Below are 21261 nucleotides of genomic sequence, written 5' to 3'. Positions count from 1 at the left end.
CATTTAAGTTAATTAGGTTATTTCAGTTATGTTTGGATGTTTAACATGACAGATAACTGATCAAAGTGATGGTAGAAGGTTTATTCAATTGTCAAAGTGGTTTAATTTTTAGAATAAACTTAAAGCACATATTTGATAGTAAAAAGAGAAAATTGATGAAGGTGCACCAAAGTCATAATAATACAAAGTGGGATGTTTAAGTTGGCTTTCTTGCCGTTTTTATTCAAGTAAATCTGCTGCAGCAGGAAGATTTCATGTGACACTGGAGGATGAATTTTATTTCGATTGGAACTTGCACGAGCTGCTTTCAAAAGAAAGAAAAAATCTTATATAAAAAAAGTAATATCTATGATAATAGAGACCTTCTAGATTTTTCTCTTTATGCTTTAGTACATTTTGGTAAGAAATGGGAAGCATTTATATGTGTTTGCCTTCATGTTGCTGCTCAAGATGTCATACTCAAAGCTCCAGTAACATGTGATCAGAATAAACGTTTTTATATGTCGCAAAGGCCATCACAATAAAGAGATCTGAAAAAAAAAAAGGAAGTTAGCCAATGAAACATTTGACATACATTAAACTCATATAAAAAAAAAAAAAATAAAAACTAATTTTCTATCCAACATCCACCTACTCCCACATTGGAACCAGCACTTTAAAGCACTGGATAGTGCCCTGTTGTTGCTGCATTGAACAAAACATGTTTCTATGTCTTGTTTTTGTTTTCTGTAAATTTACTGTAATTTAATGTGCAGGAACACATACAGTTCTGTGCTTTGATTCATGTGCCAATGATTTATTTCTCCAACTCCAAATGTATATTCAGCGTGGTCAACAATGTGCAACAACAAAAATGTCTTAACAGTTCAGATGCTTATACAAATGGTCAAACATTCATGGACCTTGAGTTTTAAGTACAAACAAGTTAGACCTCATACCAAGAAAAAAAAACTTTATTTTTTGGCATTGTCAGTCTTCAATAATTATCAGCCAAAGGGAGTATGATCTCCATGACCATCATTTAACAGTTACAGTGCCTTTGGGTTTAAGATATCTATAAAAAAAGGGGATATTAACCACTAAAAGTAATACTGCAGAGTTTTTTGGTCAGAATGATAAAAAGTAAAATACTTAAATTACATTTGAAAAACCAAGAAATGTGGACAGATATACAATTGTTCTCCTCTTCCACCTTATAATAAACATAAATTCACATAGCGATAGAAAATTAGTTATCAAGTCATTCCTGTCAATCATCAGCTCCCAACCACTATAGCATAGTTTTTAATTAGACACTATTCTGTAGAAAACAAACAGCACAGGTTTATAGTGAAGAATAGAAGTGTTTCATCCCATTCTCTTCTCCAAACATGAACTGCACATCAATAGAATCAATAGAAAAAATGCTGGTTTTCTCTCAAAGATGGACCATTATACAAACACTCAACCTGAATTTGGAAGAATACTTAAAGAAAAAAAATCAAACTAAAAAAAGAATTAGTGCGGTTGAGTCTTCTGTCGATGAAGAAACTTATATTTGGTACTGAGGAGTAACCAAAATGTTTGTGAATGCTGGGTTTTGCAAGTTAGCTTTTCACCTAAATGTAGAATTAATTTATTAACCATCTCATTTCCAGATAGTCTGTATGCCTATTTTTTATGAACAAATTGTTACAAGTACCTCGGAATTTCACAGGCCTAGGCAATCTGGAAAGCTGCAACAACCAAATACCTCCACTGAGTAAGACAAGTCCTGAGAACCAGCTCAATGGCAAGAACAAGACCCAGGCATTAAACAGCTACACACACACACTGCCTACTCTGGTAGAGGACCCGAGCTTGGGTGAGGATAAACTAACTTGCTGCTCAGTTATTTCAGACAGATTCTAAACTGACGTTAAAGACATTTATAGGGACTGAAATCAGCTTGAGCCTAAATAATTTACTGAACAGAAAGTGATGCAGAGCCTTCCTGCCTCTGAGCAGTGAGATGGAGTTTGAATCACCATTAAGTGTTTCATGGACGTTTTAAGTATTTCAAAAATTAATTCAAATTCGATCAGACACTAAATTTTAAAAGAAATGATCATATCTGTGATAAAACTAAATGCAACTTTTTTAAGACAGATGAATTTTACATACTAGTGCAATCTGGATTTTAAAACAATTCTTTGCACATGGAGTTGTAGGCAGAGAGGCATCGACCATGTCAGAATTTATTTACTTGGTAACAAAACGATGTTTTGATGTCATCTAGCCTCAGAAAACTCCAGCTTCTGTAAGCAGCGTGCCCGCCTCCATCAGAAGGGCCTTCATGTAAACACGTACAACGTAGAACATTGTCAGGAAGTCCTGGGTGCTGAACAGGGTGTCTGCCAGAGCAAAGCCCAGGGTGGATGGGATGAAACCTTTGCCATACTCCACCATCCAAGTCCCAGCAGTCCACTGCACAGCTGTGGCGTCACCCACTTTATGAACAATGGTGTCACCTGTTGAGGGAGAAGAAAGACTAAACATCTTGGTCAGGAACTCTTTTTTTCTTTTTTTTAAGTTATAAAATGTATGGATTGTTGCTTATAAAATGTGATAAAACAGTACCAGGATAGTATATTTCACTTTTGGTAGTTCCTTCCTTCCACTGCCTGAAAGTGCCTGAGATGATAGTGTCAGAAATCTCAACTAAGTATCGACCTGAATGGATCAGAAAATAAAAACAAAATTGGAGACACGTTTACTAAACTTCCAAAGTTGAATGATGGAAAAATGTCAAAAATACATGAAACAAATAAAATTAAATGAAAATATGCAAATCAGTAATTCACAGTTTTTTTTTTAATTTTCTTTCTAATTTTTAAAATGTGTCTGAAACTGTAGGGAAAATACGTATAGGGTCAAATTAGCATCAGTTTAAAGTGAATAACAACCAAGTTGCAAATTTGAAAGAAAAAAAAAAGAAAGAAAAAATACTTTTTTGTAACTGCTGCTGGTTTGTATTCTGAATTTTTGGTTTTTCAAATCTCTCCCTCTTTGCTTTCAGTCTTCAATTTACAGTTCCTAATTTTATGTGTGGGTGGGACAGGAAATGACGTCACCATAATCTCCATCAACCAGTGTCAATCATGCCCCGGTAGCCAATGGGCTCAAAGCTCCACCCCCACAGGAATATTAGGCTCATCACCATTGACTGTAAGAGAACTGGATGGCAGACAGAGAGCCACCATGGCTGTGACAAGCTGGTAACCTATCCAGGGTGTATACTGGAGCCCGTCCCAACAGTAGTGGGGACAGGCTCCAGCAACCCACGGCCCCAGCAAATGAACAAAATAAATGGAAGTTCAAGGCAAAAACGCTCGCAGTGGGTGTGTATTTCACCCGCTGATCGATTCACTGAAAACGTCACGTACCCAAAGCTGATTCCCTGATTGGTAGATACGACGCAACAACCTAGCCAAAATTCAGGTATTTGAACTCTGGCCTCGCCACTCAAATCGCGCTGCTGCCAGACCTTCGTGCTGTCTCAGTCGCTCAACTCGCGTTGCAGGACCTCAGTTCGCGTCTGCACCATTGACCCAACATTAAAACTGGCCGCCTTCGCCGCGCGAATCGCTTTTGCTGTAAATGCAGCTTCAGTCTTAATTAGCAACAGTAATTGCCACAGAAATGTTGACTCAGACCGAGTAGGACAAGTCACTGATGTCTGGCTCCAACATGGCGACGTTCTTATCGCGGAAAAATGCAGATTGAATTGGCTGCATTTAGTTGGAGCCGGAAGTAAGGCATTTTCTATGGGTGACGTCTCACCCACTCAGTCCTGGGGGGTATTCCAGGAAGCAGGTTATGCTAGCTCCCACGGTAAGTTTGAGGCTAAGGAAGTTGATAACCTCAGCTTTCGGTTCCAGAAATGGAGGTATGTTTCAGGGTATGTCAAGTTGCCATGGCAACTCATGCTCTGAACACAACCTGGTCTGGAGCAGGTTTAGTTGAAGCTTAGTTTGTTTTCAGAGAGGTGAAGCAGCATGGCGTGTCCATTTGAAGATGATTTAGTGGATGAAGAAGCTCAAATAATACTTTTTCCACTATGAGAGGGTGATAAGACCACGTATGGATGTTGGAAAGATAAACTTTGTTGATGTAACTTAATTATTTGCTTCAGTTAATATAATTAAAAATCATTTTTTTGTTTAGTCAGTTTAAAAATAACACGTAGTTTTCAGACAGTTATTTTATTTTTATTCAAATGAATTCAATTAAGTAGGTGTAACTTTGCTGCTGCTGTTAGATCGGCACCACAAGGGATTCTGGGATATCATTCCCTTTGCCTGTCTGGACGGATTTGGGTTCAAGTGTGGGTTTTTGACCAAATGTGTTTAGTTGTTTAGCTGTTTTACTGTGTTTTGCTGAGTTATTTTGTCCTACTCTGCACCATGACTGAAAGGGAGGGAGAGGATGATGAGTTTATATAGCACCCCTGCTGCCTATTGCTGTAATGACAATGTCGGAAAATTTCTAAATGGATGTATTCTCCAGGCGTGTATCGTTTTGTTCTTTTTCTTGTTATAAAAATGAGTATATCTGCCAGCTCAGACTTAAACATTTGAGAGTTCAAGAATTATAATTCATTAGGATGGAAAAATTATTAATTGAATTGGAGTAATAAGAGATTTAGTTAAATAAATATGTAAATTTGAGTTGTATAAACAATTATTGAGTTTTATAGACGTAAGAAATTAGGTTGAATAAATTTAACTCAATTACTTGTTACCAATAGAAGTAATTCATTTAAGGTGGCAAAATTGGTGTTTAAACATGCTTCTTGGAATACCCCCCAGTTCTCTTATAATGTCAACTTTAAAAAAACGATTCAAAGGGAAAAACAAAAGAAACAGAAAAACTAACGATAATACAAAATGCCAGCTGTTACAAAAATGAACAATTTTTTCAATTCAAATTTCAAATTTCCCCCCAGAATTTCAATATTTCTTTCAAGTTTCTAATTTAAACTTTTATTTTTTCAATTTTTCAATATTTCCTTCAATTTTGAAATGTGTAATTTGGAGTTTAAAACTATCAAGTTTACGATCTGGTTTTAGATCCACTTTAATCTGATCCTGATTTGACGCTTTACTGCTTGTTTACCTGAATGTCCGCTTGTGTCCACTGCAGTGCCAAACAGCAGCAAGTATTCTGTCAAAGAGGCGTGAAGAAGACACATGGAGCCCATCCAGCCTCCTGCATTAACAAAAATCCACTGCAAGTCTTCATCAGGCAGGATGCGGCCGGGATATCTAATTAAGGAAAACCGAAGAGGTTACTTAGATTAAGTTTCTATCAAGAGCTAGAATATTGAGATAAATGTTACAATTAAAAACACGTGAAAATCACATCAACAAATCACTCAACACACAAAAATATTAAAGATCACAATGATCACAATAAAAAAAGGAATAAAATAGAATAAGACAAACAAATAAGGTGACTGACTATAAATAATAAAAAATAAAGTGATCACTGTAAAAATGAGAAAAATGCAAAGTATGTTTTGCTTTTTAAATTGCTGTTGTGAAATTTTAGGTTTTGGCATTTCAGGGCCACCGTACATTTGACATTACATGGCGTTAACTCTTAACAGCAGAAAACTACTGAAATTTAACTACAGACAATCCTTTTTTATACATGAAAACATGTTTGTTAACTGCAGCTTTACATTTACGTAATATAATATTAGCTGACTATTCAAAGATGATACATTACTATAAACGGAGATTATTTAATCTGTATCAATATCTTTGATTTATTTAAACTTTCCTTTTTCATCTGGTTGACAAAAATGTAGAAAAACATATTTTAAAAAAGTAGAACACGATGAAATTTGCTGATTTAATTGTCTTTACAGCATAATAGTTTTAGCAAAAACAATAATAATTTCTTCTGACGATTTAAAAAATCTTACTTAAAAAAATTATAATTGTTTTGTTCAAAACCAAAGTATTTTCATACAACCCCCCCCCACCCCCCACAAAACGACAGTTAATTGAAAAAAAAAATCTACAATTGAGTAACTGAAAGTGAACTGACCTAACAAACAGTCAAGGAGATTTGTGCAAGAACAAGTCGCTTTTACCTTTTCCTAAGCTCCACCACCACTTTGGTGAAGGCGTGTTCATGATCCTGCCCTAAAAAAAGATGCATACACAAATAGCACAATTCAACACCATGAAGTGTTAATGGCAGAAAGGTCAACATCATTTTCTAACCCAATTACAGTTACTTAGAACTGTTAAGCGAGTGAAATGTCGTTCATTCTGATTGTCAGACTCGCCTGCATACTGTTTGACCAACTTGGCAATATCGTCTCTATTAAAAACATAGTCCTTTGTGGCCATCCAGTTCTGAAGCACCAACACAACCAGGACGCCGACGGAGGCCAACACGAGCAACTTAAAAATGGCTTTAATAAAAGACATGGTGGCACAGACAGCTGCAAATCCCGCTACATGTGTGAGAAGGCTTGCTCCATAAGGGAAAAGTGGAATGCCTCCTTCCTTGTCACGTGACAGCAAGAATGGGTCATTTTAACCAATCAGAGGCAGACTTCGTCGTGGGGCGAACTGGCGACAGAAAGTTGCCAGCACAGTATCAAAACCCCCTCTAAGATCATTTGTACAAACCAAGTGAAAACACGTACATGCTTCGAATAATTTATAAAATATTTATATTTACTCACAATATGATATTATATTTGTCTGTGTAATTCAATGTACATCTGTTTTGTTTCTTTCTTTATTTTTTAAAGCTTTTTTCGCGATGTTTAACATTGTTTCGAAATGGCACTTTTGGGTCGTCCGACGAATAACAGGAAGTAAGACAAGGGTCGCTGTAGACAGACCATTCATACAGAGTCCAGGATCAGTGAAAAGGTTCACCGAATATTATAGACTTTTCTTCAGCTGCTTACATCATGAGCGGCGAACAAGGCGTGAGTTTCGACCCAAAAGGTGTGTAAAATGAAAGAAACCAACACTCTGGAAAAACAAAACAAAAAGAGGCATTCTGTTTTGCGGCACATGATATTTACTTTGAAAACCTGATGATCATACACTTAAGAAAAGGACAGAAACATAACTAATAACGAGTTCATAATCCAGTCGTTTTAAAAGACAGACGTAGCAAATTACTATTCAAATTAGTTAATAAGTGATAGTGTCCATAGCATATCCAAATGAAAACTATTGAGGCATTTGTGTTGTTTGTTAGTTAGTAGATTACTGAATTAACAGGTAAACTAATCTGTTAGCTTATGTGGTTTAAAAAAAAAATCTCCCAACAACTGTCTCGTGATTTTAGTTTCTGCTGATGTTGTTTTCTGGTTCAGCAGTTTTTTTGTGCCTGCTGTGCGACAACGAAACCTACTTTTTGCTGTTATGGTAAATAGTTAAAACCAAATTGATTTCAAATGACAGATGAAATTATACATGTTCTCAATGAAAACTTATGTTCCATGTGCTTTGTTTTTAGAGGTAGTTGTTGTGGTGCAGGGGTCTGCAACCTTCAACACTTAAGAGCCATTTGGGCCAATTTCTCACTGAGCACTATAATCCAGTGGCAGGAACCACAAGTCTTATTTCACCTTGTAGAAAAATAAGACATGAGTTTTTATTGACAATAATGTTATTGGTACTATTATGATGAGTATAAATATATATTTTTCTTTTTGCATAGATAAGACAAACATAAAGAGAAAACAGCCTTCTTTTCAAATTATGAAATACTTTAGACAGAGGTTTACATAACTGGCTTTCAAAATAAAAGACTCTGAACCACATACCACCATTTCAAAGCAGACAATTTGGTAAGTTGTGTGAAAAACAAAATAAAAAACAGTTTAATTTATTTTTATTTGTAGGAGATCTGACAATCAAAAATGTAAATCTAACTTATTTGAAGCCTTAAAATGTAAAGTTTCAAAACTTAAAATTCCTTAATTTGTAAAAAATAGAGATTCTGCTTTATAATCGGAGGTGCCTTGATCCTGGTTGTGCTTACTGACCTCCGATTTATTTTCTGTTGTACACGGCACCCAAAAAGCTGTCAAAATTTTTTTAGTTTGAAATTTATTTTTGGTTCTTCAAACATTACACTTTTTTTTTTTACTAATTTTAATCAATAAGCAACATTAACCAAAAGGGACTGGGCTGAAGCACAGTGCTTTTCCAAGCCCATCCAAAGATACAATTTACTCAAAAAACAAAACTAACATCAAGTTGACAAAAAAGACATAAAGACAAAATACTTAAACATTTACATATTCATATATACAGTTCGACTTATGATACATATTGTCTTTCAACCGTTTGTGAATGAGTTTCTTAAAGCCTGAGTTGACTTTTTTTTTTATTTACAGTTACTTTTTAAAACTAGGAATTTTATTTTTTTCAACCAGAGAGCCACCATGGAGCGGTAAAACATCCACATGTAGCTCCTGAGCTGTAGGTTGTAGACCCCTGCTCCGTTACTACACGGTGTTGTTGTTATAACATGTCTTATGAACAACAGAGCACCAGCATTTGCGGTACAACCCACTGCGGGACAGCTGGGTCCTGGTGTCGGCCCACCGCATGAAGAGACCGTGGGCTGGACAAGTGGAAAAACCTCCAGAGGAGCACATACCTAAATATGATCCGAAAAACCCTCTTTGTCCCAGGAACACACGAGCAAATGGACAGGTAATGGACAGGTTTACCTGAATTGTTTTCATTTTTTTACCATTACTTTGAACACTTTAGTGAAGAACATTTCTGAAGTAGTTTTTTGGTTGCTTACTGTCTATTAAACATTTATTTTCCAGGTAAATCCTGACTATGACAGTACTTTTTTGTTTGAAAATGACTTTCCAGCTCTTCAACCAGATGCCCCAGATCCTGGTGAGTTCCTGAGCTGTTACGAAATTGGAAGTGGTTGTGTTACTAGAAGGAGATGCTTGATTATTTTGACCAATACATCTACTCTTTCAACTACCACTTAAAAAACCCACTGGTGTTGTGTTCTCAGGGGAGGATCAACATCCATTATTTCAGACTCGTGCTGCCAGGGGCATCTGGTAAGAATAAAGACTGTCTTATACATGATCAGTTAAAATAGTTACAGAGAGCTCTCCAAATGTTACAGTCAGACAATCGTTTTCTTATCGAAGAGCTAGAAGTTAAAGGGCCCATACCATGCTGTTCTTAAGCCTTTTATAGTAAATATTACTGCCTTTGGCACTAAAAGAACATTTTTTTAAAATGAAATATTAGTTATTTTTCTGAGCTTTTTTCCAACCTAGAAGTAAGACGGCTCATTCTCAGAGGCAACGACTTTCTCTCCTTGTGACTGACATCACTCTAGAGTTGGCCTCAGCAGTGTGTCCGCGTTTCGTCCACGAAAACAAACAACATCCGAACTTTTGCAAAGATGGATGTGCATATAAAAGGAAAGTGTTTTAGCCAATTACCACTAGCTCTGCAGAGAAAGTGTGTGTGTGTGTGTTAGCCTGGGGGCGGTGTTTGCAGTGCAGACTCTCCTTGGAAGGGGCTGTTCCTTTCAGTCTATGTCAATGTGAGAACCAGCTCATTTCTGTGGGTTAGGAGGGGCTGGTGCTCAGAGTGCAGGTTTTTTAGACGAATACTCAGAAATTTGTGAACGGATCAAAATACCACTTTGGGGTTTCTTTTCACGAGGAATGAACATTTTAATACAATTAAAAAAGCTAAACAAAAAAAAAGATTTTACATGGTATAGGCCCTTTAAGTGTTTATCCAAACCATCAGTTACAGGTTTAGATCAGTTCATTTTTAAATGATAGGTCAAACATCTTCCCTCCTTCAACCTTTATTCAGTTATAGACTCACTCTGATGAAAATTGTGTTTTTGGTGTTTTTAACATGTTCTTGTAGCATTTCTCTCATGATGGAGGACATATATAAAGAAAATGAAGCTTAAAATTACATTTCTAAGTATGTCTTTATTCAAAGACACCAACAGTCCCACTCACAACTTAGAAGATGAATTTCTAAAACAGCATACTAATAATAATAAAAAAACACTTATCAAAAGATGATTGAAGTGGGTCTTTATAGAAAGTCACTACCAAGTTAACACACGTCTTCAATACCTTATATTAAGGAGCCACATGTACACATATGACCATAACTCCTGACAAAAAACCAAAACTAAATACATAAAATTTAGGCTTTTCAGATAAAACCCACATTTCTACTCATCTAATGTCAGTGGTAATTTCTTAATAATTATTTTGACACGAACAGGGTTTTTATTTTAATGCACAATGTCAACAGAAACTCACTGACTAACTTTAGAATTTGTCAATATATGCCATTTATAATTGTTTTGAATATATTTTCTACCTCAAAGGTAATTAATGTTCCGTCTGTCCTGGAAAAAAAGCCCACAGAAAATCTAGTTTCATTAGGCGTCGAACGTTTCCTCATTTTTTTACAATTAAGAGTTTCATTTAAAGTGCGTCAAACATTCTGGATTGAAGGTTTGTCCCATCCAGAGTAGCAGCAGTGGATTATTTGAATTTACACAAATGTATCCACCACACTTTCATCAATTTATGGTTAAACTGTCAGTTTTTATTTATTACTCGACCACACACCAGGAAAAAAAAGCAATTTAGGTAACTGTATTAACATATAACAAGTTGAATGACCAGATTCCGCACAGCTGATATTAAGTTAGAAGATGGATTCTTTAAAAAAGGGAAGCAATCATGTTAAAGTTAAGAACATAATTCAAAGGATAAATATGTTTGTGAGTTGAGTTTTTTGTTTGTTCAAAATTTCAGTCAGCTTTTAGATTATGCCATTGGTTTTATAGGAAAATAGGAAGAAAATCCTGCTGGTGGTCCCTTTAAACCACCAGCAGGTGGAGGTGTTGCTTCATCACTTTGTTGGTTACCTCATGTCTGGGTGAATAAAAGAAAATTATATTTTTTGTCCTTTTTTCAATACATCTTCAGTTATTTTTAAAGTCAACTTTCAGTTTTGAAAGAATTGACCCCTGTTTTGATGAAGAGACAAAAGAGGCTCCTAGAAACGACTTTTCTTTTTTCATCTATTATTGAACCCTAAACCAGAATCTATTTGGAACAATTTAAACACCTGAAGAGAGCATTGCTGTGCTCAAATCGTTGCAAATAAAGTTTCCATTTCAATTCTCACCTCCCATGGTTCTTTGGCAGTTGAGGATCTCTGAGTAGATTCTTGTGACTAGAAGCAGCGACAAAACCTCCTCATGCTTTTCATCATGTGGCGAAGTCACTGTAGATAAAGTTCTGGAGCAATCCAGGAGTCTGGGAATACTTGTGCGATTCAGCCTGACAGCAGAGTTACAACTGAATAATAGATGAAATCAAAACTGTGTGAGTGTGGCGGGTGAAGACTGAACTAAGGCTTTACCTCCCCTGTGCTGGCAGATGTAGGAGCTGTCAGGTGCTTGCCGCACACACTCGCAGCAAAGAACCGAAGCGGTGCTGACTGACGTGTTACGCCGGCTTTGTGTTGATTCTTCCATGTCAATGTGTTTTTCTTCTTGGTTGATATACTGTAACTGTGCCAGAGACTTTTCGTATCAAAACATCTGTTTGAATAGGCTTTTGTCCCCATACTTTATACCACTTTTGTGAGTTTTTTTGGCCTGCTTGATACAATATAAACAGAAACAGGAACAAAGCCCAGCAGCAACATCCAAAAAAACAATTAGAGGAGAGAAACACAGGAAACAGAATTTTCAGGGATCTGGGTCACAAAAGACAGAGTAGCAATCAAACTCTCTCAATATGCAAGGTTGTAGTAAATTCCTAAAAATGTTGTTTCTTTCCCCCAAAAAACAGATTTACTGCCAACATTTTTTCAAATAAATCTAATAGTTTAAGACATACAGATTCTCAGAAAATAAGATGTAATTCAGTAGAAGATATTTTCTTTAAAAAAATAATTCATTTAAAGCAAAAAATGAAAAATAAAAATAGTATTTTTGTTTAAGCATTTAAGCATAGTAAATTAAAATTTGATGTCCAAATGAAATAGAACCTTGTTGTTCCAATTCTTGTCCAGGTATGCAACTCAACTGTCGTAATTTTGTTCAAAAACTAGTTTCCAACAATGGTAGTTATTTTAAAATACCGTAAATATAATACATACAAAATAAATATTATATATTTTCAAGCCAACCGTGTGTTTTTCTTCTTTCAAACAAGAAAATAGGTGTGTGACAATAATGTCACATTTTTTGTTCATGATCTAAGTTTCACCAACATTAGTTATTTTCAAATAAATAAAATACAATAAATAATATATGCATAACTGTAATGCCAAGAAATGTTTATGTGTATTCAAATGTTAGTGATTAAAAAATTCCCCACCCATGCTCAATTTTTGTATAAACCTAATAATAGTGGTCAAACTGTACTTTAAAAAAATCATTCTGGCATTTGTATGTTGAACCTGGATCACATTAGAAATGTATGGAATTACAAGGCTTTTATGTTAACAAAGTAGTCATAATGTATGCGTTTTATTAATGTCTAAACATTATCGTAATATTATAAAGTGCTCAGCCTGAGAATTACCAAATAATTTTAACATGAAATTTAGGGTGAATTCAGACTGGACACATTTGGTTCACCTTAAGTGAACCAGAGTTCATTTCTACCAATTAGCCGGAACAAATTTTCAGTCTGAAAACACCCAAGTGAACCCTGGTCCGGGATTAGGGACCCCTCTCGGACCCATCTCTTGAGGTGGTCTCGGTTAGTTTCCAATCGGACTGAGCTTCAGTTTGCTTTGAGATTCCTCAGTCGGAATACTATCCGTCCTTGGAGCAGAACAACTGAACCAAAACTGCCATGGTAACCAGCAGTCATGTGGTTTACACACAGTCAGCATGTAGCAACAGATGAGTCACGGAAAAATGTAAGGCAACGATCATTGTTATCACAGACGAAAAAAGGGTCCAAGTCCTTACTTGTTACCTTTCTTTAAACACCACTGAAAACATGTTTTACATGCTTTTTTGTGTCTTGTTACGCGTCACGTGATGCCTTCCTTAACAGTTTTTTTTAAACAATGCTATAACACCACAATGATAAGACACAGCAATTCATTGACATTTGGTTGTATGAATTTGGGCTCGTTAAAAAAATTTTTTTTAAAGTGATACATGTTGCTTCTCACTGTTTTCCCTACATGTCATAAACACTAATGACACCTTCTTAGCTGTCTTCTTGCCAGTAATCGCCCTGGAGAGTGTCTCCACTGGACCAAAAAAGCAAGTAAAAAGTGTTGAGCCTGATGTTGACACATACGTTTAAAATTGGTCAGCAAAATATAAAGTTTGAATGAACTACCCTGAGAAGGACTGCAAAGTGCTGGACTTCAATAATTTCTGTCTCTAGTCTAGTAGCTTTGCCCCGCTCTCATCGTTCTTGAACAATGAGGGAGAGATTTTCCTTCATGTGGTTTTGCTTGCTGGCTTTGGTTAAATCAGGAAAGGCCACTTGACGGCAGTGTGAATACAGACCAAACGCAAGGTTCAGGACTCGATCAGATCATATAAACTGGTCTGGGTCCGGAACTGGTCTGGGTCGGGAACTGGGTTTTCCCATTCTGAACTCCCTTAAAAACAGTACGAAGACTTGAACCTGACAGCAAAGACTCAAATACTTTTGCCATTACCATGTTCACAAAAAATATATTTTTCTTATTGTGTTTGTTTTTGTTTAGGTTCTCATTTATGCTTTAATAAAATGTTACTTTAGTTTAAACATTAAAAGAAAGTCATGAAAGAAAAAAGCAGTCAGAGAATGAGTGCTTGGAATTCTCTGTATCATAGCTCTAGTTTATGTTGTTGTTAGCTGGAGGTCTGATCCAAACACAATGACAGCTGCCAGCTCGGCTATATTCTCCTCATAAACAATTCATATATACGACCATTCAGTTTGCTCAGAGCATAAACACCAAAGCCGTCTTCAATTATTGATCTTGTGCTCACTGTTTGTGTCCTACAAGTCTCTGAATGTCAATCGAAATTTTGCTTCTCTTGCTTTTGACAGTTTCTTATTTGTCCTGCTGCTGTCTGGAAGCCTGGAAGCAAACAATGCATTTTACAGAGTTTTTCCAGACTCACAGACGTACAGTAGGGAGACATATTGAATCAGTGCACATTACAAAGCAGTGAAACGACTGCTGTCCATGCTTTCTGATGATCATACTCATTTTCCTTTCTAATAAAAAATAAAGAAAGCTTCAGATCTTGCATTTCAGATAAAAAGTAAGTCAATGTAAAAACCTGTTTTAAAGCCAGAAAATCTTGTTGTTTTAAGCAGAATTCCTTTTGTAATGTTTCAGTAGAGAAACATGTTAAAATGCAATTAAACTTTGCATTTTTGCTGTCAGTGTTTTGAGTTTCGACAGTTGACTATATTATGTAGGCAACTTTTCATAACAATTCATATAATATTTGATACACGCATTTCTGAGACCCCTATCTCATAAGCATGATCCAAACTTCCATGTTTTCTGCCCTGTAGTTCACCATCATTCCACTAGGGGCAGTAGAAGGGCTTTTCCTGCTCATTCTAAAACGGCTACTTCCATGAAATCTCAAAAACACTTTTGACTGGAAAAGTTTAGCTAATTTTCAAAGCTTTGTTGTGACATTAGTTTAACTATTGTTGATCATGCAATTTTTAGGCAAAACCACAAACCTGTGTCATTTTCTAGGATGCAGTTTCTGCATAGACGCAGTAGTTGTTTAGACATTCCCCTCTGAGTTGTGGGCGGGACTGTTAGCACGTAGTAAGCCTTCCTTCATTTCCCATAATCCTTTTGTTTACATACTAGCCCACTAGCTTACAGCCCCTCACTCCCCAACCTAAAATTACTGAGGCAACTTGACTGTTGCGTTCAAAATAGAAAGAGCCTGCTGGCCCCAAAAAGCGGAAATCCCACAGACTTCTTTTGAGAAATAAACATGCTATTATTTGAATATAGAAACACTCAGAAATACAATTTTAAGCTTAAATTTCTAAAGATATGTCCTCCATCGTGAGAAAATACTACAAGAACACCAACACCAAAAACACAGTTTCCGTTGGAGTGGGTTTTCAAATACATTCAAACAAGCAAAAAAACTGAAATATTTCATCAAAAAGGCTTGTTGATCTTCTACAGTTTATGTAAAACCCAACTCGTAATAATAAACCAAAAAACGCAAAAAGCAGGTTAAAAGTACAGATGGAGAAACAGGCTGTCTCTAAAAAATGCAAAGAAATGATTTATTTTCATACCAAAACAGCAGTATTGCAGGTAATCACCCAGTCCCAAAAAGATGAAAGACATGTTTTGTTGACTGAAAGACATCATATTTATACTTTATTAATCAGACCAAGAGCAAGCACAGCAGAAATAAAAGAAAAAAACAGACATGCCTAAAAAAACAGCATCTTGAAATGAAAAGAAACATGTAAGAAACATCACAATAACTCAGATTCCACTCCTGTTAGTTGGTCTCTTCAGTTTTTTTGGATGACCGCATATCAAATCTTTCACAAACTTTGCTTTTGGGAATTTCCGAGGTGACTTGTCGCCTATATTTTTTAGATCCCAACAAAGTGGCAACTTGATGGGCACAGCTGCTGCATGCATAGATTCATGCAGTCTGGGACTGAAACCCTCCATTTCGTCCACAGCTTTGTTGCAGGGTCGAGTGGGTAGTTAAAAGATCAAATATTAATGAGTTGTCTGTTTAAAATAAATGAGGTGGCATTTTATAAAGGACACACTCGCCCTTTCAGTCAGTTCTATTTTCTTCTTTCCCTAAAGCTCAGATCTTGCTGTAAGCTTGTGCAGTATCTCATTCTAGGATTCTAGTGCTGCTCACCTTTACACAGAAATCGCAGATGTTGTTCGTGGAATGTTAAGTTTGGGGCTAGTAGCTCCAATTACCTCTGGGACTACCTTTTTCTTCACCTTTCATATCTTTTTTTCACCCTTCTATCAGCCTTTCATATTTCTTAAGCTTCTCAGGCTCCTTCTCCCTGATGTTGCTATCTCTGAGGGTAGCTCCATATGAGCTATGACCTTCTCTGCTGTTCGTCCATGGCCATAATGTCCACTTCATCATCAGTATTTTGAAAGTTTTTGCTCAAAACTCTCAAAATACCTTAGTATAACCTTTCCCAACCACATTAGCTGTTGAAGGTTTTTGGAGATATTTCCTCTTAATAATTATAGTTATTATCAATTAAAACTATTTGGAAAATATGAACTTGATTTTTTTTTTTTACCAAAGACTATCATTTCTTTACATGTATGCATTTTTTGTGCATGTATACATTTATTCCATGTGAAGTTTGATAATTTATCCCTTGTGCTATCCTATGGGGTCCAGATGACCCGATCCTTACATTGACGTGTTCTCCCTACCATGACAAAGGTGGATAAAGGTGGAAAGATTTCATGTAATCCATGGACACCAGTGAAGATCACAAATCATTGAAGAAAAAAGGTTTAGCGGACTGTCTTGTGGGTCTACATGACCCCACTCCCAATGTTAAAGTGCCTAGGACAGCACAAGGGTGCTCTGAAACTGGTTTAAAGACCTGCTTTGATGAAAATTGTGTTTTTGTTGTTTTTTAATGTTTTTTTGTGGCATAGTTCTGATGATGAAGGATACATATATAAAGGAAATTAATCTTAATAGGAGCAGATGAAAAAGATCGCATTTGTGACATAGGGGTGGAGTTGCTCTGATCCAATGGTCCCGTCCACTCAGAGGTGAATTTCTGATGAACTACTGCCTTTCTGCAGAAACAATGTCTGAGATAGCGACATAGGTTTTTCGATTTTGACAAAAATGGAAAATCATAGTTAAATCATAGTTAAAACACTTTTACAATAGATCAAAAGATGATCAGAGTGGAACTTTTGGGATTAAGTGTGTATGTTTGCAGAATTTCTGCATATCAAACCAAAATTAAAATAAATATTTTATTTTTTATTTATTCTTTGTTTCAACTATGCTTTTGTTTAATGAAGCCAAGGCTGTGAATATCTCATTGCCTGCTTTCCATTATTGTTTGCTACAAGCTAAGAGCGCACTAGCTATCGGTACACAGCCCACCTCAGTAAAAAAGCTTAGACACACCTCTGACTGTCAAATTGTTCGTGTTTTTTCTTGTTGATAATACTTTGTAACCTTTGCTGTTAGAATCCCACAGCCTGCTGTCCCATGCTGAGTTCTCTCAGAGGCATGTTCGAACATCTGGCACCAGGGGTCCTACCTGGTTGGATAAATCCCAGGTTCTATTGATCTTGCTCTCAGAAGCCTGTGTGAAACTTTGTTATAAACTGTGAAAAAATATTTTTTTCTTGATACTAGAAACTCTTGCTAAACTTAAAATCAGCTTGTCTCAGTTACAAGTTCAACAATCCAACTAAAAAAAGGAATCCAAGTTTCTCTGGGGAAAACCTCACTCTGCAATAGATTTTAGAAGTGACATTAAACGAGTAGCAAAAACGGCTTCATTTATTGAACACAATTTCAAACAAAATTAGCCTTTTTATAACTTTAATTTTGGTTAATTTTATTTTTACTTGATATGATTTAATAATACTTTTCTTCTTTGGTCCTAAGCAGATACAAATACTGTTAATAATGTAAAAAAATAATGGAATAAAAGATACCTATTCCACAATTGCAATATTTAAGTAAAGCACTTTTTGACTTTGACCATTTTAGGAGTTTCAAAACTGCACAAAATATCTAAGGCTACGTTCACACTGCTGTGCTGGGGCTGCGCGTGTGTGTGTGTAAGAGAGAGGAGAGAGCGCGTGCAGCGCAGGAGGGAGTGAGAGGGGGCAGCGGAGGTGTGTTGGGGGCGCACATTCATGTTGTGTGTTACGGAGGAAGGAGAACGACAATAAAAGAAGGCTCCCCCCAGAATAAATGCTATTGATTCTTTATTAACTCGCTCAGGAGAATCTGAGGGTCCGAACGGGGAGGTGAAGGAGGATCCGCCTTCGGCCTTAGAGAATGTCTCCCTCGCGCTTCTGACCACTTCGGAAAGGGAAAAAAAAGTAATAGGTTAGGTTTCAACACCACGCTCTGCCATTTAGCTGGAATTTTTTTCAAAAACCGCCCGGTTGTGATAAGAGCCCTCGAGTTTGGCCTGAATAGAGCTGTCGGACGAAATATTAATCCAAATCCCTTCCACTGACTGTTCTCAGCAGCATCGTCCACCCTGGTTGATGTTTATGCTCTCGTCCCGCCTACTTCAACGCAGAATCATGACGTTTGTAGCATATCGATGACGTACAGGTCGGATACATGTGGCGTGGCCATTCAGACGGAGGTCGCATTTCAAAAAATTCGGATTTTAGGGTGGCCCAGAAGGGTCACAACACTTTAGATTTCGCAACACAACACAAAATAATACACTAAAATTTGTCACGACACAAAAAAATTACCTCACTTCACAAAATAATATCTCACAACACAACAAAATAACTCACTACACAACACAGTAACTAATAACACAAAACAAAACAATAACTCACAACACAATAACTAACAACACAACACAATATTTCCTAACACAAAACAATAACTCACAACACAACACAATAACTCACAACACAGTAACTCATAACACAAAACAAAACAATTACTCACAACACAATAACTCACAACACAAAACAATAACTCACAACACATCACACTAAATCACCAATAACTCACAACACAACAAAGTGCAAACTCCGAGCAAAGATCATTTTTGTAAATCTCTCAAAAACGAATAATAAACATTTATATGTGCTGGTCTTTGCTCGGAGTTTGCACTTTGTTGGCGATCCTTTGGCAGCCGGTTCGCTGCATGTCTGCATTTACAACTGGAAGAGAACACTTCTCATTAAAAGGCAGAAAAAGTGATCTTTTTTCTTTAGAAATGCATTTGTAGTTCACTCTCTGTGTTGATACAAAAGGATCGAGATACTTGCTGTCACATTTGAACATTTATCACAAGAGTTGTTGAGCCGGAAGTCGTAAGCTAAGAATATCATTCAGACTTTACCAAACTGATATTTTTCTTATTTTCATAGTGACAATAAATAATAATAAAAAGGTCCCCTGATTTTTATTTTTGTTTTTACTTTCCCCTTTTGGGTTTTTGAGGGACAGTGAGCCTTCAAAGTGGGTCACATAGACACAGAAACACCCGGAAGTGGCTGACCCACAGACGGCTGTCACACAGAGTGGGAGAGAACCTGCGGTTACCGGGAGAAACTTTGAACGATCTCATGAACCCTGAATCGAGACCTGATTGCCAATCTTTCAGGCGGTGGAAATATCAGAATAAACGTTGAATGTTTAATGTATAATTCCGTTTTGAGTTAAAGTGTTGTGTTTTGAGTTATCGTGTTGTGAGTTGTTGTGTTTTAAGTTAATGTTTCGTGTTGTGAGTTATGGTTTCGTGTTGTGGGTTTTTGTCTTGTGAGTAATTGTGTTGTGTTGTGAGTTAATGTTTCGTGTTGTGAGTCATTGTTTCGTATTGTGAGTAATTTTTTTTAGTGTTGTGACGAATTGTAGGGTGTTATTTTGTCTTGTGTTGCAAAATCTAAATTGTTGTGAGCCTTCTGGGCCACCATATTTTTCTCAGTTGGAAATAATGACTAATAAAATAATAATAATAATAATAATGGCTAATCACTTATTATTACACATTCATTCACAGAGGCCCATGGATATCAAATAAAATGCATTTTAACTTTTAAAAATGGGTTTATTCAATTTTATACAAACGGAATATTTTACATTTGACACTGAAGCAATCCTGATAATAAAATCAAGAGGGGGGTATGGAGAAAAATGAAACACCCTGCCTAAAATATAAAAAAAAGGGTTTATTCAATTTTATACAAACTGAATATTTTACATCTGACACTGAAGCAATCGCGATAATAAAATCACGATGGTAGAATGGAGAAAAAATGAAACACCCTGCCTAAAATGTAAATGTGCAAATCAATGTAAAATTGAAAATAAAATAAACTTGCAAACATTTGTAAACATAACAAAAATTAGGAGTTAACCTCCCTTTCACTCCTGAAACTTCACCCGGCCATCAATATCAGGATTCAAATCCTGAGCAGCAACACATTTCACTGTCATTCAAGTGTGCAAAACACAACAAAATGTCTAAGAATCCTTTCCTGAATTTTGTGGCAACACCTGCCTTCTTCCTGACCTTTGATGGGGCGCCATCATAACTAGAGAGCTGACAATGTCATCAGCTGTTGTGTCCATCAACTCAAGAAACTCCGATGTGACAGTCTCTTCAGCACCTCTTGTATATATACAACACCAGTTGTATAAATCTGTGATGTCGGCCCTTTCACCAGTAGTGACCGAAATTGTTGGCGGTTCGATCCCCGCTCCCACCAGCCAAAATGTCGTTGTGTCCTTGGGCAAGACACTTCAACCTCCTTGCCTCCAGTGTGGCTCCACTGGTGTGTGAATGTGTATGAATGATCCCGGTGATGGTCAGAGGGGCCGTAGGCGCAAAATTGCAGCCACGCCTCTGTCAGTGTGCCCCAGGGCAGCAGTGGCTACAACCATAGCTCACCATCACCAAGTATGAATGTGGAGCAAATGAATAATGGACACACTGCAAGCGCTTTGAGTGTCTGAAAAAGCGCAGAAAAATCCAATTTTAAAAAAAAAATTAAAAAAAATGCCACAAATGACTAAATTCCTTCATTTGTCTGCCCAAGTCTCCTCAGAGATGTATCTGCAATCGTAATCCTTGACAGACTTGTGTTGTCAAATGTCGACTGCTTTTTAGGGCACAAGACTTCTGCAGCCTTCAGCATTTTTTCACAAGTTCACCATCCGAAAATGGTTTGGATGTTAGCATATGATGAAAGTTTTCTTTACGTTGAGTCTCATTGTGGTGTTGAGTGTTACAGTATATTCTCTGAGCACTCCGACCTGTTGATGACATACCAGCACTAATGTATTCAGCTCCGTGAAAAAAATAAAACTCTGTCCATTTTTCCTGGAGAGCTCGGCACTCCACTTCAACCTATTTTTCTTTTTGACAACATTTTGGTAATTAGAGTGTCACTACTGATCATATAGCAACGTAACAGCGGTGAGGCACGCAGGGAACCAAACTGCATCTTACCTAGAGGCAGGGCT

At 36.7% G+C, this 21261-nt stretch overlaps 2 protein-coding genes across 3 annotated transcripts in view; one reads left to right on the top strand and one right to left on the bottom strand.

Annotated features, from left to right (window-relative positions):
* Positions 1–775: 775 nt before the first annotated feature.
* On the bottom strand, positions 776–6565 carry sigmar1 (sigma non-opioid intracellular receptor 1). Of its 2 annotated transcripts, XM_004074871.5 has the most exons (5): positions 6320–6565; positions 6122–6173; positions 5137–5285; positions 2599–2691; positions 776–2489 (listed from the first exon to the last, which is right to left on the bottom strand). In XM_004074871.5, exons 1-5 carry the CDS (start codon positions 6462–6464, stop codon positions 2260–2262), a joined length of 669 nt encoding a protein of 222 aa, XP_004074919.1. In that variant the 5' UTR covers positions 6465–6565; the 3' UTR covers positions 776–2259. The 2 variants fall into 2 exon arrangements, with proteins under 2 accessions (XP_004074919.1, XP_078812331.1); XM_078956205.1 differs by lacking the exon at positions 2599–2691 and having other exon boundaries at positions 6320–6564.
* A 271-nt stretch (positions 6566–6836) lies between these two features.
* The window catches only part of galt (galactose-1-phosphate uridylyltransferase), a 43008-nt gene continuing 28583 nt past the window's right edge, over positions 6837–21261 (top strand). Inside the window, exons 1-4 of the mRNA XM_004075009.5 lie at positions 6837–6995; positions 8554–8723; positions 8846–8921; positions 9049–9097. Coding sequence (XP_004075057.1) covers positions 6959–6995; positions 8554–8723; positions 8846–8921; positions 9049–9097 — 332 coding nt within the window. The 5' untranslated portion in view covers positions 6837–6958. The remainder of the gene's footprint in view (positions 6996–8553; positions 8724–8845; positions 8922–9048; positions 9098–21261) is intronic.

The sequence above is a fragment of the Oryzias latipes genome, chromosome 12 (assembly GCF_053564925.1).
Source record: "Oryzias latipes strain Hd-rR chromosome 12, Olatipes_Hd-rR_3.1".
NCBI classification, from domain to species: domain Eukaryota; kingdom Metazoa; phylum Chordata; class Actinopteri; order Beloniformes; family Adrianichthyidae; genus Oryzias; species Oryzias latipes.
This window is presented reverse-complemented; position numbering and strand designations above follow the sequence as displayed.